The sequence below is a fragment of the Macaca thibetana genome, chromosome 16 (assembly GCF_024542745.1).
Source record: "Macaca thibetana thibetana isolate TM-01 chromosome 16, ASM2454274v1, whole genome shotgun sequence".
NCBI classification, from domain to species: Eukaryota; Metazoa; Chordata; class Mammalia; order Primates; family Cercopithecidae; genus Macaca; species Macaca thibetana.
Genome location: NC_065593.1, coordinates 13,956,833 through 13,979,831, shown reverse-complemented (window position 1 = coordinate 13,979,831; position 22,999 = coordinate 13,956,833). Strand labels below are relative to the sequence as shown.

Sequence of the window (22,999 nt, the reverse complement as noted above, 5' to 3'; positions counted from 1 at the left end):
CAAGAGGTGGAGGCTGCAGCAAGCTGAGATCGCATCACCGCATTCCAGCCTGGGCAACAGAGCAAGATTACGTCTCAAACAAAAACAAAGGCCGGGCGCGGTGGCGCACACCTGTAATCCCAGCACTTTGGGAGGCCGAGGCGGGCGGATCACAAGGTCAGGAGATTGAGACCATGGTGAAACTCCGTCTCTACTAAAAATACAAAAAATCAGCCGGGCACGGTGGCGGGCGCCTGTAGTCCCAGCTACTCAGGAGGCTGAGGCAGGAGAATGGCGTGAACCCGGGAGGTGGAGCTTGCAGTGAGCCGAGATTGCGCCACTGCACTCCAGCCTGGGGGACAGAGCAAGACTCCATCTCAAAAGAAAAAAAAAAAAATTATTAGGCTCAAGCTATCCTCATGCCTCAGCCTCTCAAGTACCTGGGACTACAGGCATATACCACCACATTATTATTATATTATTATTATTATTTTTGATGGAGTTTTGCTCTCGTTCACCAGGCTGGAGTGCAATGGCCTCCCAGGTTTAAGCGATTCTCCTGCCTCAGCCTCCTGAGTAGCTGGGATTACAGGTGCCTGCCACCACACCTGGCTAATTTTTGTATTATTAGTAGAGATGGGGTTTCACCACTTTGGCCAGACTGTTCTTGAACTCCTGACCTCAGGTCATCCACCCGCCTCGGCCTCCCAAAGTGCTGGGATATTTTTTTTTTTTTTAGAGACAGCATCTCACTATGTTGCCCAGGCTGCTCTTGAATGCCGGAACTGTAGCTATTCTCCCACTGTAGCCTTCCAAGTAACTAGGTAGGGGGCTGAAGGAGGAAGATTGCTTGAGCCTAGCAGTTTGAGACTAGCCTAGGCAACCAACATGGTGAGACCCCATCTCATCTCTTTCTTGAACCTCCTGGGTTCAAGCAATTCTCCTGCCTCAGCCTTCCGAGTAGCTGGGACTACAGGGGCACACCACCATGCCTAGATAATTTTTGTATTTTTAGTAGAGATGGGGTTTCACCATGCTGGCCAGGCTGGTCTCGAACTTCTGACCTTGTGATCTGCCGGCCTTAGCCTCCCAAAGTGCTGGGATTACAGGCATGAGCCACCGCGCCCGGCGAGACCCCATCTCTACAAAAAAAGTAATAATTAGCCAGGCATGGTAGCGTACACCTGTAGTCCCAGCTACTCGGGAGGCCAAGGTGAGAGAACTGCTTGAGCCTGGGAGATGGAGACTACAGTGACTCCTTATGGCACCACTGAATTACAACTGGATGACAAAGCGAGACCCTGTCTCAAACAAAATGAAAAAGCACAGAGAGGCAGTGGAAGAGCTGGAGGGTGGAGGGTGTGCCCCTTCAGATTTGGAAGGCTTCACCAAGGCAATCCTATTGAAGCTAAACTAAGCATGCACAAAGTGTAGAAGTGTATTCTAGGCACAAAGAATAACTGCAAAACAGGCTGAAAAGAGCAGCTCAAAATCTTGAGGCAGAAGAAAATGTGGTGGGTTGGCAATGTGGATGCCATGTAGTGACAAAGAGTCACAAGGCCCGGATGGCCAGTGCAGGCCTTGGAGACAGTGGTACGGCACTCGGAATCTATTTGCAATGCAATAGTAAGTCACTGAAAAGTTTAAGTCACTCTTTTTTTTGAGATGGGGTCTTGCTATGTTGCCCAGGCTGGAGTACAGTGGCTATTCACAGGCTTGATCTTAGACTAGTCTCAAACCCCTAACCTCAAGCAATCCTTCTGCCTCAGCCTCCTGAGTAGGTGAGACTACAGGCGCACACCACCACACCCAGGTGTCATCATTTTTAATTTCTATTTTTGTGTATGCTTTATATAGTACAATCTGTATAATATATTGAGGGCATACTTAATTTTTCTGAAGGTATGCATTTTTTTCTTTTTTGAGACAGGGTCTTGCTTTGTTGCCCAGGCTGGAGGGCAGTGACATGATCTTGGCTCACTGCAACCTCCGCCTCCTGGGTTCAAGCAATCTTCGTGCCTCAGGCACCCAAGTAGTTGGGATTACAAGCACCACGCACCACCACACCAGTTAATTTTTGTATTTTTAGTAGAGACAGTGTTTCACCATGTTGGGCAGGCTCGTCTCAAACTCCTGAACTCATGTTATCTGCCTGTCTCAGCCTCCCAGGATTATAGGTGCTGAGACTACAGGCGTGAGCTGCTGCGACTGGCCTGAAGGTATGCCTTTTTTTTTTTTTTTTTTAGACAGAGTCTCACTCTGTCATCTGGGCTGGAGTGCAATGGTGTGATCTCGGCTCACTGCAACCTCCGCCTCCCGGATTCAAGCGATTCTCCTGCCTCAGCCTCCCGAGTAGCTAGGATTACAGGCACCCACCACTATGCCCAGCTAATTTTTTATATATATATATATATTTTTTTTTTTTGAGACAGAGTCTCGCTCTGCCGCCCAGGCTGGAGTGCAGTGGCGTGATCTTGGCTCACTGCAAGCTCCGCCTCCTGGGTTCACGCCATTCTCCTGCCTCAGCCTCCCGAGTAGCTGGGACTACAGGCGCCCGCCACCTCGCCCGGCTAGTTTTTTTTGTATTTTTTAGTAGAGACGGGGTTTCACTGTGTCAGCCAGGATGGTCTCGATCTCCTGACCTCGTGATCCGCCCGTCTCGGCCTCCCAAAGTGCTGGGATTACGGCTTGAGCCACCGCGCCCGGCCAATTTTTTATATTTTTAGTAGAGATAGGGTTTCACCATGTTGCCCAGGCTGGTCTCAAACTCCTGTTGTCTTGATTTGCCCGCCTCAGCCTCCCAAAGTGCTGGGATTACAGGTGTGAGCCATTGCACCAGGCATGCCAGTATGCATTTTTAAAAGTGTGCAGATTCTTTCTCTAATGAGAAGATTTTAGGTAATTCCATCTCATTCCGTGTCTCTAGTTATAATCTGCATACTTTTAATTCCAGAATTTCTATCACCAACACTAGTCTCTACTGAGCTCCCAACTCCTGTAACAGCAGTTTTCAAGGCTTCCCTGAAGCAAGACAGCGTGTTAGAGACCTGAAGGAATTCCTAGGGGCTGGCCTGAGGATTGCGAGAAGGTCAGCAAAGAGATAAGGATGACAGGGCCAAATGGTGAAGGGCCTTGTGCTGAGATGTTGGACTGTCTTCTGAGGGCAATGGGGAGCCACTGAATCATGTATATCCAGGGAGGTGGCATAACTTGAGGTACACTCATAGATCACAATATTTCTTCATTTTAAAGATGAGTCAGAGGCTGGGCACAGCAGCTCAGGCCTGTAATCCCAGCATTTTGGGAGGCTGAGGTGGGCGGATCACCTGAGGTCGGGAATTTGAGATTAGCCTGACCAACATGAAGAAACCCTGTCTCTACTAAAAATACAAAATTTGCTGGGTGTGGTGGCGCATGCCTGTAATTCCAGCTACTGGGAAGGCTGAGGCAGGAGAATCGCTTGAACCCAGGAGGCGGAAGTTGTGATGAGCTGAGATTGCGCTATTGCACTCCAGCCTGGGCAACAAGAGCGAAACTCCGACTCAAAAAAAAAAAAAAAGATGAGTCAGGAACCAGACATGTGTTCCTCCCAACTCAGCCTCCCAAGTAGCTGGGACTACAGGCTACAGGCACAGGCCACTACACTTGGCTTTTTTTTTTTTTTCTTGAGACAGAGTCTCGCTCTGTCGCCCAGGCTGGAGTGCAGTGGTGCTATCTTGGCTCGCTGCAAGCTCCGCCTCCAGGGTTCACGCCATTCTCCTGCCTCAGCCTGCCAAGTAGCTGGGACTACAGGTGCCCACCACCACACTCGGCTAAGTTTTTGGTATTTTTAGTAGAGACGGGGTTTCACTGTGTTAGCCACGATGTTCTTGATCTCCTGACCTCATGATCCACCCGCCTCCACCTCCCAAAGTCCTAGGATTACAGGTGTGAGCCACCGCGCCTGGCCATGGCTTTTTTTTTTTTTTTTTTGTAAAGACAGGGGTCTCCCTATGTTATCCAGGCTGGTCTCAAACTCCTGGGCTCAAACAATGTTCCCACCTCCGCCTTCCAAAATGTTCAGATCACAGGCTTGAGCCATTGCACAGGGTCCTCTCTGTTCGTTTCCTTTAAGCATACAGCACAACTTGCAATGATATATGTTTAGTTATTTCAGGTCTATTTCCACTACTAGATGGGAAACTCCATGAGGGCGGGATGGTATCTGTCTCACTCATGGTTGATCTTCCTTGTAATGTGTCTGACACACGATCAACACTGGTTTAATAAATACCGTCCCTGCCAGGAGCAGTGGCTCGCACCTGTAATCCCAGCTCTTTGGGAGGCTGAGGCAGGTGGATCACTTGAGGTCAGGAGTTTGAGACCAGCCTGGCCAACATGGCGAAACCCCGTCTCTACTAAAAATACAAAAATTAGCCGGGTGTGGTGGCAGGCACCTGTAATCCCAGCTACTCAGGAGGCTGAAACAGGAGAATCACTTGAGCCCAGGAGGCGGAAGTTGCAGTGAGCTGAGATGGTGCCACTGCACTCCTGCCTGGGTAACAGAGCAAGACTCCGTCACAATAAATAAATACACACTGTCCCCACTCAATGTCTTCCAGTTCTCTACATGCTGTGACTGCCACTCCAGCCTGCCCTGCCACCTTTTCTCATTCCTTTCCTGCCTAACTTAAACTCAGCCCACACTGAAGACTCCTGCTTCTCCAAACCCCTCCCCTCTCCATCTTGTTCTTTGTTCATTGTTTCTTCCACACAATAGAGCTCCTTTAAGGATCATCTCAAGCATTGTGACACATTTTCTGATCCCCAATACACGATCTGTCCCTGCTTTGAACCCCAAAGTATTTTGTAACTAATGATACTCCTATCCTGCCTTGCCTTAATCCTCACTTCCAGAGTAAGAGGGTGCTGATAACAACAGGGCTGAAAACCACGACCCTATAGTAATTTTTTAAAAATCTCAGTACTTTGGGAAGCCGAGGCGGGTGGATCGCTTGAGGTCAGGAGTTCAAGACCAGCTTCGCCAATATGGTGAAACCCCATCTCTACTAAAAATACAAAAATAAGGCGTGGTGGCATGTGCCTATAATCTCAGCTACTTGGGAGGTTGAGGCAGGAGAATCACTTGAACCCAGGAGGTGGAGGTTGCAGTGAGCCAAAATTGCACCACTGCACTCCAGCCTGGGCAACAGAGTGAAACTCTGTCTCAAAAAAAAACAAAAACTAAAAACTAAAAACAGGCCAGGCGTGGTGGTTCATACCTGTAATCACAGCACTTTGGGAGGCCAAGGCAGGCGGATCACCTGAGGTCAGGAGTTTGAAACCAGCCTGGCCAACATGGCAAAACCCCATGTCTACTAAAAATACAAAAAATTAGTTGGGCATGGTGACGGGCACCTGTAATCCCAGCTATTCAGGAGGCTGAGGCAGGAGAATCGCTTTAACCCAGGAGGCAGAGGTTGCCGTGAGCCGAGGTTGCACCACTGCACTCCAGCCTGGGTGACAGAGCAAGACTCCATCTCAAAATAATAATAATAATAATAATAAAATTAAAAACCTAGTATGTATCAGAACCACAAGATGAGCTTATTAAAATACAGATTCTCAGGCCCAAAAGAGTGCTTCAGTAGGAATCTGCATTATTTCAAGCATTCTTTATGACTTTGATGCCCACCAGGGTAAGAACATTATCAGTTAACTTGAAGTGAACAGAATCCCCAGACCTAAGCCTCACTGATTAAATCTTAGGAAATGGAGGGAGTTCAGAGGTTAAATCCCTACCCTTCCTCCTCCAAGAGGTTAGATGAACAAAGACTCCAAAGTTTATTTGCCTTTCCTTTTTAATCCTCTTCGTACTCCAGCTGTTTTAAAAAACTGCCCAGAAAACCCAGTAATTAAGCAAAAGGGAGCTCAAAGAGCCAAGGCAAGCCAGCCCAAGAGCAGCAGGGTCCCTCCCGCAGGGGCCAAAGTCTGGATGCTGGGGTCTCCACTCAGAGCCTGGTAGTAAAAGCTGGTGCAGAATAAGGTCGTTCCGGAAGCTAGCAATAACCCGGCCTGAAGGAGACACAGCACAGAAAACAGGATTGTAAGAACAGGGCAGGCTGAGAGGGAGTGTGTGGGGCTTGGTCAGGGTTAGGCACAGGGAAAGATTACCCAGAGGGGCTTTCTGCAGTGGGGCACCCCTAACAGGGCCAGGCTATGTAAGAAGTGGTGTTTGTTGGCCTTTTCAAACAGCTGTAAGAAAAAGAGAAACGAAGGGACATCGTAGGCAATACGGGTGTCTGAAATCCCCTGATGATACAAGGGACCAAAGTACATTCCCCCGCCCCACCCTTGAAGTCCCAGCTTGACTTCAGGCCTTTGGCTTACAGAGCCTTTGGCCTTTGCTGCTCCAGAGATCCGCGGCTCGCCCCCGCCCTCCCCGCCCATTTCCCCCAGGGACCCCAGACTTTATGCCTTCGTAGACCCGCGAGTCAGGGAGCCCCAGCGCAGTTACTTCACCTCCTTCCCGTAGGCATCTGGGAATTGGGCGCCTGTGGAGAAAAGAAGCAAAGGTTACCAGTCCTAGTGCCAGCCCTGACCGCCCCCAATCAGGGGGGACCCAGGTGGACATTGGCGAGAAACGGCACCACCCCCTCCCAGGAAGCTTCCGATTGGTAGGAACACGCTCGGGCAGTACTGGGAACCAATTGGACCCAGCTGGGGGACTTTAAAAGGTTTAGGGCTCCGCGGGCAGTCTGATAACCGGGAGGCTGGGCACTTCCTATAGGTTCCGCCCTTGCAGCAGACCCCGGAGGACGCCCCAAGCACAGTCCCAGCTTCGTCCCCAGCCCCCTGACCGTGCGCCCCGTAGGAGGCCAAGCCTAAGGCCGCAGCTCCGGACAAGGCGCCCAAGCGGCGGAAAGCTGCAGCTGGCCCGGCCATAGCTGTAGAACAGGACGCACCACACCAACACCGCCTAGGCCACCCAAGAGGCCAGCCAATCCCGGCCGCCCATGCAAATAAGGTTCACAGGCGCCCAATCCGGGCCGAGTTCATTTCAGCATTGAGCTCTTCACCCGCCTTTGTAAAACCGCTGCAGAGTGGCGAAGACGTCTGGCGGGCGGAGAAACCAGCACCAATTAGGAGCGGAGGAGCTAAGCAGTGGGGGGCGGGGTTGAGGGCGGGACTAGGGGATTTGCGTCACGGATTGGCCCACTTTCCAAGTTGATCGCGTCTTCGAACCCCCCCAACCCCCCGCTCCGGCCAATTTCCAAAGATCCCGGTCTTCTCTCAAAGTTCCGCCCCCTTTCCCACAGGCTCCTCCTGTTCAGCTTCAAATCAAACCCACTCCCAAAAAGAGGCGGCCCCAAAGATAGCAAAGCCCCGCCTATTGCCAGTAAACCACGCCCACTGCACAGATGGCCCCTCCCCCATGCCTGAAGGCTCCGCCTTCTTTGTATGATGCCCCGCCCCCTGTAGTTAAGATTTTTCTCCCCCCCACCCCCCCGAGACCGCGAGAGCCCCGAGGGTGGAAGATCCTGGGGAATGTCTCCACCCTGCCTTGGCCCGCTACGTCCATCTGTCCGTCTGTCCACTCTCGCCCCCTCCCACCATCTCCAATCCCCCCACTCTCCGGAGGGCGGGCGGGCAGGCGGGTGCGAGCGGGGGGTGTGCGCCGCTCTCTCGGCAGGGGGCGGGGGAGGCGGCCGCGCGGTGACGCGCGGGGCTGCTGCGGCTGCTCCGCCGGCGGATCATCACTCTCGGGCTGGGATGGACGCGGGGCGGGCGGGCCCTGGCGCGCGGAGCCAGGAGTCCGGGCCTCCGGGCTGCTGAGCATCCCTCGAAGCCTCCCCTCACCCCCGCTTTCCCTCCTAGGAGCCGCGCTGACCCCCCACCCCGGGGCTCTGGACTCGGCTCCCGCCCTCCTCTGACTCCCTGGACCTCCCCCTCCCGCCCGCCCTCGGGATCGACTAGATCCCTCCCCCTCCCCGAGGATTCCGGCTGGATCCCTGCCCCTGCACCAAGGATCCTGCGCTCCCGGGCCCCGGGCCCCTGGGGATTGCCGTGGACTCCTCCTCCAGCACCCGATCCTTAGGATCCTCCGCCTGGACCGCCTTCTGGTCCCTCGAAGCCGGCCCACGGAACCAGTGGATCCTCAGTCTAGTCCTGTCCCGTTGTCCCCTCCTTTCTCTGTCGTCCCTACTGCGGGGTTCCCTGTTCTCGGGCTCCCCCTGATCCCATCCCCTAGCTCTCCTTTTCCCGGGGATCGACTGGATCCCGGCCCCGCCCCCCGGGGCTGGGGCGATCCCCCTCCCCCGCCGGGTGAGGCGCTGCGGGCGGGGGCTGGGCCTGCGGGGCCGCGGGGGCTCAGAGGCCGCCGCCCCCTCCCGAAGGCCGTTCGCCCCCCACTCGGAGCCCTGGATGGAGGCACCACGGCCCCAGGGCTGAGCCAGGTAGGACCTAAGCCGGGCCGGTGGAGGGGGCTGCGTGGCGGTCCACTGGGGTCTCCCTCTCCCCATCTCCCTCCCTGCGCCTGGTTTCCCTCAGCCTGCTCTGTCTGCGTGTCTCCGCCTAGGGATGCTCTCGCCGTGTCTCTGCGTCTTGGTCTCTTTGTCTCTGCCTCTCTCCAGTCCATGAATGATCCTTTGAATGGGCCCACAGACCCCGTGTGTTCCCATCTCCCCCTCCCCCTCCTTCTCCCCTTCCCGGCCAAGCCATTTTCACCACTGCAGGAAGGGGGGGCCTGCGGCCTGAGCCCCCGTCCCTCAACTCTCCCCGGCTGGGGGAGTCAGGCCTGGGCAGGAATGGAGAGAGAAGGCAGAGGGATGGGGAGAAGGAGGAGGGAGCAAGATGTGGCAGACAGAGATGGGGAGAGAAAATGGGGGAGACAGAGATGGGGAAAGACAGGAGAGAGAGACAGAAGGCTTGAGGGGGAAATTTGGGGAAGGTATTTGGAGGAGAGAGAAAGAAATGAGAAACACCAAGGAGAGAGATACAGAGAGAAAGATGTAAAACGACCGAGGGTGAGAGACTGAAGGCAAGAGCTGGAGCAAGCTGGAAGAGGCCCAGGAAAGATGCTCCCAGGGAGCACTACGGAGAGGAGAGAGATGGGGGGGCCTCCAGTGGGAGGGAAGGAGGGAGCGGAGCTGGCTGGTGGGAGGAGGCCAGGGGCCCAGAGTACCTTCAGGAGGAGAGGGTGACTGAGGCAGATCTTGTTGTGGGGAGGGGGAGGGGGCAGCAAGGCCATGGTAACTGGCCCAGTCTGACACAGGAAAAGGAGATCCTGGGGGAATCAGCCCTGAGCCACCTCCAGGTGATGGGGGAATAGGAGCCTTAGAGAAGCTGAAAGGCAGGGGGCATGACTGGGTGTGTGTGGTAAGGATTCCTGTGTCCTCATCTCTGGAATAAATTGACACCTGCAGAGAGCCACCCGCGGGCTGGCGCCTGGCTCTGAAAACCCCGCGTCAGCAAACAGCTCTGGCGGCCGGTGGGGGGACGGGACGGAGGGGGGGTCTTGCCGAAATGACCTGGGTGTCTGCCCCTCCGGTCTGATATTTTCCCTTGGCTGGCCCCTGCTGCCCTGAGCACCCAGGCATCAGAGCAGCAACTGTGGGGGGGGGGGGGGGGGCAAGGGGAAGGGTAAGTGAATGAATGGGTTGGGATGGGAAGAGAAGAAAGCTAAGGGTTGCCCCCAGGACATGGGTCACAATGGCTTGCAAAGATGAAGAGGTGGTGGGGTCCAAGGTTGCTTGAAATTGCTGGAGGGGGCAGTCAGTAGGCTCCTGTGATGTCTTCTGGAGCCCACCTCAGCACCGCCTCTCCCCAGCCAGAGGCCTGGTCACTAATGCTAGGCTCTGATTGGCCAACAGGCAGGGCTTTTAGCGTTCTTAGTGCCCCCAATCTCCCCTTCCTCTCAACATATGTACTTCTTCCTCTATGCTAAGGTTGGGGGGAACTCTTGAATTCTGACTTATGCCTCTGCCCTCCCCTTCATGCCCTGAATGGACCCCCAAACCAAGCCAGCCCCTTCCAGTCTTCCTCCAGACCCCCCCTCCAGGGTTAAAGCTGCAGCCCGTTGCCGAGGTAACATTGCGGGGCAGCATCCCGTCACCCGGCAACCGGCTGCAGGATCACGCATCTGTCCCTGGATTTGCCCCTCCAGCGTCCCCTCCCTACTCTAACCCCAGTCTCAAGGTACCCCAACTTCTGAGGGAGGAAATGGAGAGAGTCTGGGGAGAGAGGGATCCTGGCAGCACAAATCCTTAACGAATGGTGTGTTGAAATGGGGATAAGGTGCTGGGTTTGTGCAGTCCCAAGAAAGGCCTGAGTCTGGCCTGGGGTGGGGGGTCAGCACCATGAAATTACAGCTCAGGAGTAATTAACACGTATAAACAAACCTGCCACTTCCTGCTAATTAATGACTTGGTATTTTTATTTTCTCTTCCTTGTCTACCTCATTCCCTCCCAGGGAGGTGGGATCTGGGACTCCTGAGTCCCTGAGAAGAGCCTGCCTGGGAGGGATACATCAGCTGGAAGGGTGCATGCTGGGTCTGGGGAGCTGACCCGCCTCTCCTCTGGCTGGGCCCTGGACTTGAACCACAATCTGGGCCCCACCCCCAGCCTTGGCGCCTGCTGAGGGGAGAAGGGCTGCTGGGTGGGAGTGGGGAGGTGTCAGGGGGCCTGTGGGTGGGAGAAGGGGGCAACTTGGTCTGAATTCCAGGTCACTAACCACTTCTCTCTTCTGTTTCCCCGTTCCTTTCTGTCTGCCCCATCCAATTTCCCTTCCCCTCGGCCACCTCTGTATTTTTCTGTCTGTCCGTCTGTGTCTGTCTGTCTGTGTCTGTCTGTCTCCTGCCGCCCTGCCCTTCTCGCTCCACCTCCCGCAGGTCGGGCCTGCCTTCACCTTCTCCCACCTCCTTCCCCTTCCCCACCCCGTGCCCCCTCCATGGAGAGGAACAGACCCCTTCTCTGTCCAGTCTAACCCAGGTCCCTCCCCACCCCCCTCCTCCCTCCTTTCCCCCACCCCCTCCTCCCTCCTGGGGCGAGGGGGGCCTCCCTCCCTCTCCCCCCCCTTCTCTCTCTCTCCGAGGGGGGGGGTCCCGGGGAGGGAGGGGGGGTCCCCCGATCAGCATGTGGCTCCTGGCGCTGTGTCTGGTGGGGCTGGCGGGGGCTCAACGGGGGGGAGGGGGTCCCGGCGGCGGCGGCGCCCCGGGCGGCCCCGGCCTGGGCCTCGGCAGCCTCGGGGAGGAGCGCTTCCCGGTGGTGAACACGGCCTACGGGCGAGTGCGCGGTGTGCGGCGCGAGCTCAACAACGAGATCCTGGGCCCCGTCGTGCAGTTCTTGGGCGTGCCCTACGCCACACCGCCCCTGGGCGCCCGCCGCTTCCAGCCGCCTGAGGCGCCCGCCTCGTGGCCCGGCGTGCGCAACGCCACCACCCTGCCGCCCGCCTGCCCGCAGAACCTGCACGGGGCGCTGCCCGCCATCATGCTGCCTGTGTGGTTCACCGACAACTTGGAGGCGGCCGCCACCTACGTGCAGAACCAGAGCGAGGACTGCCTGTACCTCAACCTCTACGTGCCCACCGAGGACGGTAAGGGCGCGGGCACAAAGCCGGGCACCCCGTGGACACAGCCCACAAACGCACATGCAGACCCTCAGGCACTGGCACCGCTCTCGGGCTCAGAGCTGGGCCTTTGTGGGGGCAGTGAGGGACGGAGTGTCCCTGCAGCCTCTACGTGCCCCCTGAGGATTGTAAGGGTGCCTCCAGGCAGTCCCAGGCACACACCCTGCAGACAGCTGCCCCATAAGACCCACAGGGGGTCATGGTAGGGATAGCAGGCACTGGTCTAGGCTCACCCACTCTCTCCCCAAAGAGGCACAGTCTGCCAGCTAATCTCAACCTGGACACGGAGGGGGAATCAGGTGATCCACCCTCTGCTCAGACACCCACTCCAACCTTGCCCTACCTCCCGCTGCCAGACCTGAGCTTGTTCCTGGCAGAATACCCAGGTTAGCTACATCTGCACTTCAGGACGACGCAGGCTCTGCCTCTCCCCCTGGCCAGCGAGGGCTGCCTTCCACCTATCACATCATGTCCAGAGCCCCTTGCCTGAGCTGAGCGCCTTGGCAGTGGTACCGATGTCCTTCTCTTCTCCCTTGAGCCCTGTACTCCCCTGAAGGATCAGGGAAGCTCCTTGTCGAGGGCCCCTCCGCTCACAGCACAGCCCACCCATCTTCCCTGGGGCTCTCAAACTTCTGTTCTTAATGAACTCTTGTTCACTACAGGACTGCTCATAGCCCCTGGCACACTCCCTCTGTGCAGCTCTCCACCCTCCATGCTCAGCACTCCAAGACTAATCAGAACACCTTCCGCAGTCTGAACAGGGTGCAATAGGCGGATTCCAGCCATCACAGCAGACCAGCTTCACAAACACCGCCCCGCCCCCCTGCCCCATGGCTCTTCTGACACCCATCTCACTGCTCCAAAACATGGCAGCATCTGCATAGAGACCATCCGCTGCCACCACGCTTCCCACAGGCCATGTTTCCAGCAACCTTACACATAGGCCTGGTACCCAGGAGCCCCTAATGTACCCTGTACACACCCAGCACCTCCACGGCACGTGCTCAAGTCCCGAAACAGACTGCAGATCCCAGCTACTCCACACTTAAATCATCACCCAACCAACTTATACACTGACCTTGTGCTCCAGCACCCCACAGTCACAATTCCCAATACTTTCATATCACACACACCCCCAGCACATCTCTGAAACTGCATACCGTGTCACCCCCACACACCCGTGCTCCTCAGCATCCCTGGATACAGATCATGTGCCTTAAGAACATCCACATGTACACCTTATACCCCAGTAACCCTGCACGCCTGGGCTGTGTATTCAGCAGGCCCCTCACACCATAGTCCCCAACAACCCCAACACTCCTCAATCATTGTTTACCCCACTCCTACCTAGGGATCATCCGCACCCGACCTCAGGTGGTGAAAACATATCCGGCAACCCTGCATCCTACTCACTGAACAAGTACTCCAACACCATGCCCCCTGCACCCACAATCCACTCCTGCCAAGCACGGAACATCTCATGCACCTCCACCCACCCATGTCTGTCCCAATACCTCCCAAATGGACCATTCACCCTGTATCCCCCATCCTAGCCATACCCATCTCCGTATAAACCACTGCTCCCAACAACCCATACACACAATGCACAGAGCGTCATCTACTCTAATCCTATTCGAATTTGAAGCACCCTAGTTCCCCATAAGCCATTTATCCCAGTACATGCCCCACCTGCCCCCCAGTACAACACCCTCCACAGGAGAGCCGTGCACGCCACACTCCCCTGCCATCCCAGCGCCTGCCCCATTGTGAGTCCTTCACCTCAGCACCTCCACGTGGGCTGCCCATCCCAGCACTCCCCACTCTCACACAGGCTCTGCACATCCCAGAGCCCCCTCATGGGTGCTGTCTCGTCACCCCCCATGTGAAACATCCACCCTGAACTTGCCACCAATGGACTGTCCACCCCAACACCTCTACACAGTTGTCCGCCCCTGCCTCCACACCACCCTTGCCCACACCTTCTGTATTTTTAGCCACTGCTTATTGCAGACCTGCTTGGGGCCTGACACATTCAGGTGATCACACTGAATCTTCACACCAGCTCTGGGAGGAAGAGGTTGACTCAGGCGCGCTCACACACGCGCTTCATAGACTCATGTGCACACATGCCCTGCTGACTTGGTCCCCACCCCATCCTCTCACAAAGAAGAGGTCCTGTTCCCAGCGGGTCCCCATGGGGCGATGACTGCCACTTAGGAGACGCCTTCCAGAGCTTGCCTTGGCCTTGACCCATCCTCGGCTTTGACCCATGTACCAGTCCCTGTGTCACAGAGGAAAAACCAATCAGCCTTGGGGAACCCCCAGGCCTCTGGGCTCCAGCTCGCCCCTGACCAATCCCGTAATCTGGAGGAAGCCCTGACACTGGGTGAACCTGGTGCTCCCAGTACCTGCTGGCACCTGTGTGCCAGGCTGGCTCAGGGCACTGTGTTTCTAGTTCCCTGTTTGTGGACTGAACCACCCACTCGGCCGTTGGGGAAGGGGGTGCTTTTTGGCAGTGGAGCAGGGGCAGGGGAGGCGGTGGCTGGTGGCCCTGGTGGGAAACTCACCATTTTGCGGGGAGGAGAGGAAGCCTGGGTGAGGGACGAGGTTGTGGGGAGTGCGGAGGGTTGAGCTGGAGCGGAGGGCAAGACCTGATGACCCCCTTCCCTGCTTTGCCCATACTGGGGACTGGGGTGAGAAGCCAGGCCTGTGAGTACGGATAGATGAGAAGTACTGGCGGTGAGGCTGGGTAGCGGGCAGGCAGCCCCAGCTGACCTTCCCATAGCCCCACAGTGGGGAGCGGAAGGCTTCTGGGGCTGAGCTGTGGGGCAGGCTGCCCCCCAACCCTGTCCTGCCCGCTGCCCTGCAGAGTGGTCCAGAGGGAAGCAGAGCCTTTTCTGCTGCAGTCTCTCCTCCCTACAGCCTTGTGGGGGCAGGCAGGTGCTTCGCTGGCCCTGAAGGGGGCCTTCTGAGAGGTGGCCTGGGTGGCAAGCTGGCCTTGGTCTCCCAGCGGCTCTGGGTGGGCTTCCTCTCCCCTCCCACCCCACCTCTAACACTGTTTCGTTTCCAGCCATTAGCAAACACATCGACAAGCCAAAACCTTTCCAGCCAAGTGGATATGTCTTAAGACAGGCCTCAGCCCACTCAGGCACCCCACCCCCCCAAAACCAGCCTTTTCTTTGGGGCATGACTTTTTCCGGGGAGGGGAACAAAATTGGGTTGTAGAAACGTTTTTCTCTTTTCTTGGTTTCTTTTTCTTGCAAACAAATTTTGCTTTTTTTGGCTTATTTTTTCTGCCTCCCCCACCCTCCCCTTTTCTGCTTTCTCTCCTCCCCTCCCCATCCACCACCTCCCCCCGACCCCCATCTTTCCCCACAAAATTGTCCTTTTTTCTCTGTTTTGTGTTCCCGGTCTTAGGTCCGCTCACAAAAAAACGTGACGAGGCGACGCTCAATCCGCCAGACACAGGTAGATTTAAAAATCCCGCTGCTGCATGTGGTTGCTTATAAGAGGAAGTTCATGGCCCTGCCCCTCACTAAATGTCCCCACAGCCCTCAAGGCCCCTCAGTCGTTCTCCCAACTAAAATGAAAAAGAAAAGAAAAATTTTTAATAATTGGAAAAAAGAATTACGAAAACTTCAAACGAAATTTGAACAATGTTGGACCCACTAGAAAACCTGCCAGAAAAGCTAAACATGGTGAAAATAAGCTGAAAAACAAAAAGAAATTGGAATGTCAGAAAAAAAAATTCAAAAGATTTGGATAAAATGTTTAGAATTTGAAAGAAATCTGGACGGTTTTGAAACTTGTGAAACGTAACATTTGAAAAAAACAATTTGAAATTGGAGCAAAACAACAGTTCAAAAAAAATTTAAAAGTTGGCAAATTGATGACACCATTGAAACATCAGAAGCCTGTTGCAATTTCCAAAAGCCTGTCAGACACAGAAAACGCAAACATTTGAAGTGAATGAAAGAATTTGACAATTTTTGAAAGCAGGGCCCAATATCTTGAAGTTTCACCACAAAATTTTGAAAAAAAAAAATGCAAAGAATTTTTTTCTTTTTTTCTTTTTTTCCAAAATGGATCTTTTTGTTTTTTCTTTTCTTGTTGAATCTGCCCCGAGAGCTTCTTGCTTTTTGGTTGTTTTTTTTTTTTCTTTCTTTCTTTCTTCTTTCTTGATCCTGTTTTTGTTGTTGGTTTTGAATTCTTGTTGCCCCAGCCCCTCTTCCTGCTCCTTCCCTTTCTGACCCCTCCTCCCCCCACACTGGGAGAGGGGTGGGGTGAGGATGGGAGAACTGAGGACAATTAGGACAGGACCTTGGAAGGAAGGAGATTCCAGCCTGAAACTGCTGGGAGGTCACTTGTGGTTCAGGAGCAAAGGCGAGGACAGGATTTGGGGAGAACACAGCGAGGGTGCTGCCCACCTGGGAGCTCTGGTGGAAGCAGTCAGGAGCATGGGGGCTGCAGAGGGGGTCTTAGGGATGGGAGGCAGGAAGCTGTCTGTGAGGTCAAGGAGAATGTCTTAGTGACCTGCAGGTTGACCTTCTGGCAGGAGGGATGTTTCTAGCAGGATGAGGGAAGTGGGCAGAGGCACTGGGACCAGCTGTGGAGGCCCAGGCCTGGCTTTGGTTTGCTAAGTGTCCAGGCTAGCAGGGAGGGCTGGTGTCAAGAATGAGGAGGACCTGTGGGCCGGGGTGACCCCAGCCCTAGCACTATGGCTGAATCATGGGGAGCCTCAGGGGCAGAGGAGGGTACTGTAGCCTCGGGGACCCTGGCAAGCACTCTCAGACTCCCACCTCCTCTGGAATTAGTCACCCTTCAGTCCAATCTGGAGCGACCCAAGGACCTGATCACATGTGGCAGTGATCAGGGGATCCTCTAGGGGTATGGCGGGAAGGAGTCCAGTGCAGAACCCAGGGCTCAGGCCAGTTTGGGGGTATCCAAGACTCAGCTGCACCCTGGCTTCATTAAGCAGGCTCTTCCTCCTCCTGCCACAGTAATTAGGCTGGGGGTTGCCATGGTGACTGGGGAGGTGACCTAGAAAGGAATTAGGGCGGGGAGGAGACCAAGCCCCAGGGACCCTGGGCCCAGCACCCCTCACCCACAGACTAGGGACCCTAGGCCTGACACCCCTCACCCACCGACCAGGGTACCATGTGGAGTGGAGGCCCAAGGCCTGAGTCAGAGGAGATGCCAGGACCCTCCCAGCAGCTCCAGCTCCAGTTCTAGCCTCGGGAGCTTGCTCGTCCCAGGGACAGGAAGGAGATGTCCTATGTGGGGGGGCGTTGGGGGTTCCCTGGATCCAGCAGATGCCCTAAGGAGGGCCACTGCCCACCCCCAGCCTCTATGGGGTTTCTTGGAAGGTCTGCATTGGAGAAGTGCCTCGGGGAAGGCTGGCAGAGGGTGGGGAGGGACCGTCTGCCAGGGCTAGCTGGGGAGGGAGGAGGGGAATCCGGTCTTGCCCCCCAGGGATGGGAGTGACATGTCCCCTGAGCTCTAGGCCAGTCCTCAGCAGGCCTGGGAGCCGGGCGGTGCTGCTTCCGGTCTGACTGTGTCCTTGTCCCTGACCCCCTGGCCCGCCTGCCCACCCCCTCCCCACGCAGATATCCGTGACCCTGGGAAGAAGCCTGTGATGCTGTTTCTCCACGGCGGCTCCTACATGGAGGGGACCGGAAACATGTTCGATGGCTCAGTCCTGGCCGCCTACGGCAACGTCATTGTAGCCACGCTCAACTACCGTCTTGGGGTGCTCGGTGAGGGTGGGCAGCCAACTCCGGGGATCGGGGGAGTCTGGGAGGTGTGCCTGGTGGGCAGGGTTCGTCCACATCCAGTAGAATGGCTTCTGGGCTGGACTGAGCTGCCCAGAAAGAGGGCAGGGGCGCTGTGGCACCTCCAGGGAGCCCCTCTTCTTCTCTACTCTCAGGTTTTCTCAGCACCGGGGACCAGGCTGCAAAAGGCAACTATGGGCTTCTGGACCAGATCCAGGCCCTGCGCTGGCTCAGTGAAAACATTGCCCACTTTGGGGGCGACCCCGAGCGTATCACCATCTTTGGGTCTGGGGCAGGGGCCTCCTGCGTCAACCTTCTGATCCTCTCCCACCATTCAGAAGGTACCAGCAGTGTCCCAGCCTGTCCCACCCTTCCCGACCCTGCCAGCTCCCCCTTCTCCTTCAGGCTAGTCCTCACAACCTGGCCTGAGGTCTGCCTGTCCCACCAGGGCTGTTCCAGAAGGCCATCGCCCAGAGTGGCACCGCCATTTCCAGCTGGTCTGTCAACTACCAGCCGCTCAAGTACACGCGGCTGCTGGCGGCCAAGGTGGGCTGTGACCGAGAGGACAGCGCTGAAGCTGTGGAGTGTCTACGCCGGAAGCCCTCCCGGGAGCTGGTGGACCAGGACGTGCAGCCTGCCCGGTATGGGATGGGAGAGGGCTGGGTCCAGGCCTTCACTCTCCTTGCGGGTTCCAAGGAGGCTGAGGTGAGAAGTGCCTGTGGGCATCCCCTTTGGCAAGGAGAAATGGGCTTCAGGCGCCCAGTAGGCAGCCTCCTCTCTCAAGCCTTCCTTCAGTGGAGGTGCTCAGACAGAGCAGGTGAGCACAGGGTGCCGTGAAGTGCTTTGGGAAGACTTCGGAGAGGCCAGATCCCCCAAAGGACCCATTGGAGGATTTCAAGTAGGGAAGAAGGGTCTTGCAAGTAGAGGGAAGCATCTGTATGTGGGCTTAGCAGGCCACGGGCCAAGAGGAGGCCAGTGAGCAGGTGGTGAGACCCTGACCGCTTCTCCCCAGCTACCACATCGCTTTTGGGCCCGTGGTGGATGGCGACGTGGTCCCTGATGACCCTGAGATCCTCATGCAGCAGGGAGAATTCCTCAACTATGACATGCTCATCGGCGTCAACCAGGGAGAGGGCCTCAAGTTCGTGGAGGACTCTGCAGAGAGCGAGGACGGGGTGTCTGCCAGCGCCTTCGACTTCACTGTCTCCAACTTTGTGGACAACCTGTATGGCTACCCGGAAGGCAAGGATGTGCTTCGGGAGACCATCAAGTTTATGTACACAGACTGGGCCGACCGGGACAATGGCGAAATGCGCCGCAAAACCCTGCTGGCGCTCTTTACTGACCACCAATGGGTGGCACCAGCTGTGGCCACCGCCAAGCTGCACGCCGACTACCAGTCTCCCGTCTACTTTTACACCTTCTACCACCACTGCCAGGCGGAGGGCCGGCCTGAGTGGGCAGATGCGGCTCACGGGGATGAACTGCCCTATGTCTTTGGCGTGCCCATGGTGGGTGCCACCGACCTCTTCCCCTGCAACTTCTCCAAGAATGACGTCATGCTCAGTGCCGTGGTCATGACCTACTGGACCAACTTTGCCAAGACTGGGTGAGGGCCAGAGGGGCTGGGTGGGGCTGGGTGGGGCTTGGCGGGCCCTCCTTCCTTCACGTGGCCACCATTCCTCTGTTAAGGCACTCACTCTGGCCCGCTCTCTTGATCGAGTGAAAGCAACCCAGACACCTCTGTGCTAGGCACTGAGTTGAGTGTTGGAGACTCAGCAGTATCAGACAGAGAGGCCCCTGTTCTTTCTGGGGAGTAGGGGGCCCATTCGGTGGTTTTGGCTTGGCGTCCATCTCTCCCTCCTTGCCTGATCCCCCCTGCCCAACCTCCCTAGAGCTCTGCACCTCTGGCTGACTGCTCAGGTGTGTGTGTCTGCGTGTGTGCAAGAGTTTGTGTCTGTCTCTTCACTTCTGTCTCTGTCTCTCTCTGGAAATCCACTGACAGCTCTTCTCCCCTTCCGTCTGCTGCTCTCTTACATCTGTTTACTTTTCGCTGTCTCCGGCTGCCGGCTGATTTCGGCCTCGCTGTGTCTCTGTCTCTGGCTGTCCCTCCCACGTCTTTGACCCTGTCTCTGTTTCATTCAGGCTCAGCTTCTGCTTCTCCGGGACTATCTCTGTGTCCGTCCCTGCCCCTCTGCCCGCATTGCTGGCTGTCTCTGGCTGGCTGTCTCCATCCCTATTTGTCTCTCTGGCGTTGTCTCCTGCAGTTTCTCTGTCTCTTCATCTCCATCTACGTCTCTCTGCCTCTGTGACTTTCTCTCTGGCTTTCTTGCCGTCCCCCTGTCTCTCTGCATCTCTGTCTGGCTCCCTTCCCACTGCCACCCACCCTCCTTCAGAGCCTTGCCCTCACTCCTCCTTTCCCTGCCCTCCTGTGCCCACAGGGACCCCAACCAGCCAGTGCCGCAGGATACCAAGTTCATTCACACTAAGCCCAATCGCTTCGAGGAGGTGGTATGGAGCAAATTCAACAGCAAGGAGAAGCAGTATCTGCACATAGGCCTGAAGCCACGTGTACGTGACAACTACCGCGCCAACAAGGTGGCCTTCTGGCTGGAGCTCGTGCCCCACCTGCACAACCTGCACACGGAGCTCTTCACCACCACCACGCGCCTGCCTCCCTACGCCACACGCTGGCCGCCTCGTCCCCCTGCTGGCGCCCCGGGCACACGTCGGCCCCCGCCGCCCGCCACCCTGCCTCCCGAGCCTGAGCCCGAGCCCGGCCCGAGGGCCTACGACCGCTTCCCCGGGGACTCGCGGGACTACTCCACGGAGTTGAGCGTCACCGTGGCCGTGGGTGCCTCCCTCCTCTTCCTCAACATCCTGGCCTTTGCTGCCCTCTACTACAAGCGGGACCGGCGGCAGGAGCTGCGGTGCAGGCGGCTTAGCCCACCTGGCGGCTCAGGCTCTGGCGTGCCCGGTGGGGGCCCCTTGCTCCCCGCTGCGGGCCGTGAGCTGCCACCAGAGGAGGAGCTGGTGTCACTGCAGCTGAAGCGGGGTGGTGGCGTCGGGGCGGACCCTGCAGAGGCTCTGCGCCCTGCCTGCCCGCCCGACTACACCCTGGCCCTGCGCCGGGCACCGGACGATGTGCCTCTATTGGCCCCCGGGGCCCTGACCCTGCTGCCCAGTGGCCTGGGGCCACCGCCACCCCCACCGCCCCCCTCCCTTCATCCCTTCGGGCCCTTCCCCCCGCCCCCTCCCACTGCTACCAGCCACAACAACACGCTACCCCACCCCCACTCCACCACTCGGGTATAGGGGGCGGCGTGGGGAGGCCCTCCTCCCCGGCCCTCCCTGGCCCGGCCACTCCGAAGGCAGGGAGGAGAACTTGGCAACTGGCTTTTCTCCTGTGGAGTCGTCACGCCATCCAGCAGCACTGAGGTGGACATGGGATTCCTCCCTGGGGTGCGTGTCTCTCCCACGCAGAGAAGCCCCGTCTCTTCTCTGGACCTGGGCCTTTGAACAACTGGGGGGCGTTTTCTCCCCTCCATTGGGACACCCGTCTTCGGGGTGTGGAATGTGGTATTTTCCCGCGTGGAGGTGTGCTTTCTCACAACGGGGTGTGTTTTCCCATGTGCAGGGTGAGGTTTTTTTTGCCGCCCTGGACACATGTTGGCCCCCTCAAAGAATTTCTGTGGGGATTTGTACCCCAGAATCCTGTTCCCTCATCCCTTCTCCCACCTCCTCCCCTCTCCCTCCCCCTGGAGACCCTGGAAGTGGTGTGTTCACAAACAGTGACCCTTGGCCACCAGACCACAGAGGATGGAGCCTGGGAAGCAGCGAGGAAATCACAGTCCCCTCGCCCCTGCCTCCCCTGCCCCCACCCCGGCGAAGCATGTTCCCCCCGCACCCGCCTTGGCACAAGTCAGATGAAGCACGTTCTGCCAGGGAGGCCCTCACCTTCCAGAGAGGACAGACAGATTTCCTGCCGGGGGAGGGAGGAGTCCACGCATCCCGGTGTTGCCTGGAATCTTCTTTTCCCGTGGTCCAGGACGCATTTCTCTGAGTGGAAACATGTTCTTGCATGTGGCAGCCGGCCCCTCTCTTCCCAGCACTTCCCTGCCTCCCCCAGGCCTCAGGCCCAGCACTCAGTTTCTCCTCACATGGCAGGTGAGCACAGACTTCTAGTTGGCAGGAGCTGAGGAGGGTGAACAAACCTGGAGGAGGCCCAGCCCTTGCTCCCGAGCTGGGGGTAGGGGGCGTGGCAACGTACCGACCGCAGAGGCCATGCATGTTTGACCAAAGCCCTCACTGGGGTCCGAGGACAGCCTTTTCCTCAGGCCTCAGAGCGTTGCTCATCCGTGCCAAACTGTGTACGTGGATTTGAGCGGAAAGACCCCCAAAATGTGCCAAGAATTTCCCAGTCCCAGGCAGGGCAGGGGAAACTAAGGGCAAGCAGGATACAGGGTGAGGAATGTGGCACGTGAGGGGGCTCCCGCCTGTGCCCCTTCTCCTCACCATGTCTCCCCTGCCCTGCCTCAGTTCCCCGTTCCCCTTCACCTCCGTCACTCTCTTTGAAGCTGTCCCCACCTCAGTGTCAGACCAGCCCTCTCCTCAGCTCTCCACCCTTCTCTGACCCGTGCCCCCTCCTTGGCTGAAAGAAAGGAGTCTTGAAGGGTGGAGGGGAGGCAGCGGGGAGGAAGGTCTCACCGGACAGGTTGGGGAGAATGAGGTCAGCGGTGCTGAGGAACAGATGGAGGGGGCAGTGGGGATGGGGCTTGGGCAGACACCAGCAGGAAGAATTTGAAATGTGTGAGGTGACTCCCCAGAGGGCCTCTGGGAAAAGAATGATGTCTGGAAGGGCTTAAGGGACACAGTGGATGAGGGAAGAGTCCTCATCTGCTGGCATTTTGTGGGGTGTTAGTGCCAAACTTGAATAGGGGCTGGGGTGCTGTCTTCCACTGACACCCAAATCCAGAATCCCTGGTCTTGAGTCCCCAGAACTTTGCCTCCTGACTATCCCTTCTCCTCCTACCTCCATCCATGGAAAATTAGTTCTTTTCTGATCCTTTCCCCTGCCTGGTCTAGCTCCTCTCCAAACAGCCATGCCCTCCAAATGCTAGAGACCTGGGCCCTGAACCCTGTAGACAGATGCCCCCCGAATTGGGGCATGGGAGGGGGGCTGGGGGACCCCATGATTCAGCCACGGACTCCAATGCCCAGCTCCTCTCCCCAAAACAATCCCGACAATCCCTTATCCCTACCCCAACCCTTTGCGGCTCTGTACACATTTTTAAACCTGGCAAAAGATGAAGAGAATATTGTAAATATAAAAGTTTAACTGTTGGTTGTGCCTGCTCTGTTGTGGGGAGGGCAGTCTCTGAAGAAACAAGCCCTGGGGAAATGACGAGGGAGGAGGGGTCCTGACCCCCAGCCCTTCTTTTCAGTGACCAGCTCTGAGGTCTGAGAGGAAGGGGGAGTGGGTGCTGGGGTCTGGTTGCCACGGTAATATGTCTGGCAAATGAACGTCAGGACCCGTGTCTATGCCGAGACTGGAGCCTGGTGTGGTTCTGTAGTGGAAGGACAAGGGCTGATGGGGGCAGATGTCAAACAGGCCGGAGGCCCAGCGGGCCGGTGTAGGCAGCTA

The 22,999-nt window shown here is 56.9% G+C and overlaps 2 protein-coding genes across 3 annotated transcripts; one reads left to right on the top strand and one right to left on the bottom strand.

Annotated features, from left to right (window-relative positions):
• Nucleotides 1–5,801: 5,801 nt before the first annotated feature.
• On the bottom strand, nt 5,802–13,326 carry TMEM256 (transmembrane protein 256). Its single transcript, XM_050765582.1, has 5 exons — nt 13,322–13,326; nt 6,819–6,937; nt 6,481–6,512; nt 6,133–6,213; nt 5,802–6,033 (listed from the first exon to the last, which is right to left on the bottom strand). The coding sequence occupies exons 2-5, from the start codon at nt 6,901–6,903 to the stop codon at nt 5,890–5,892; spliced, it is 342 nt and encodes a 113-aa protein (XP_050621539.1). The 5' UTR covers nt 6,904–6,937; nt 13,322–13,326; the 3' UTR covers nt 5,802–5,889.
• On the top strand, nt 9,201–22,698 carry NLGN2 (neuroligin 2). 2 transcript variants are annotated; one of them, XM_050765287.1, is made up of 7 exons: nt 9,201–11,551; nt 15,002–15,052; nt 17,191–17,340; nt 17,511–17,696; nt 17,804–17,996; nt 18,368–18,964; nt 19,797–22,698. In XM_050765287.1, exons 1-7 carry the CDS (start codon nt 11,092–11,094, stop codon nt 20,668–20,670), a joined length of 2,511 nt encoding a protein of 836 aa, XP_050621244.1. In that variant the 5' UTR covers nt 9,201–11,091; the 3' UTR covers nt 20,671–22,698. The 2 variants fall into 2 exon arrangements, with proteins under 2 accessions (XP_050621244.1, XP_050621245.1); XM_050765288.1 differs by lacking the exon at nt 15,002–15,052 and having other exon boundaries at nt 11,025–11,551.
• Nucleotides 22,699–22,999: the final 301 nt, after the last annotated feature.

Bases quoted from the DNA above. Each gene is read 5' to 3' on its own strand.
- TMEM256 (XM_050765582.1), bottom strand. From the start codon at position 6,903: ATGGCCGGGCCAGCTGCAGCTTTCCGCCGCTTGGGCGCCTTGTCCGGA. The intron at 6,513-6,818 runs GTCAGGGGGCTG...TTTTCTCCACAG, and splicing joins GGCCTCCTACGGGGCGCACG to GCGCCCAATTCCCAGATGCC. The intron at 6,214-6,480 runs GTGAAGTAACTG...TTTTTCTTACAG, and splicing joins CAGATGCCTACGGGAAGGAG to CTGTTTGAAAAGGCCAACAA.
- NLGN2 (XM_050765287.1), top strand. From the start codon at position 11,092: ATGTGGCTCCTGGCGCTGTGTCTGGTGGGGCTGGCGGGGGCTCAACGG. The intron at 11,552-15,001 runs GTAAGGGCGCGG...TCCCGGTCTTAG, and splicing joins CTACGTGCCCACCGAGGACG to GTCCGCTCACAAAAAAACGT. The intron at 18,965-19,796 runs GTGAGGGCCAGA...CTGTGCCCACAG, and splicing joins ACCAACTTTGCCAAGACTGG to GGACCCCAACCAGCCAGTGC.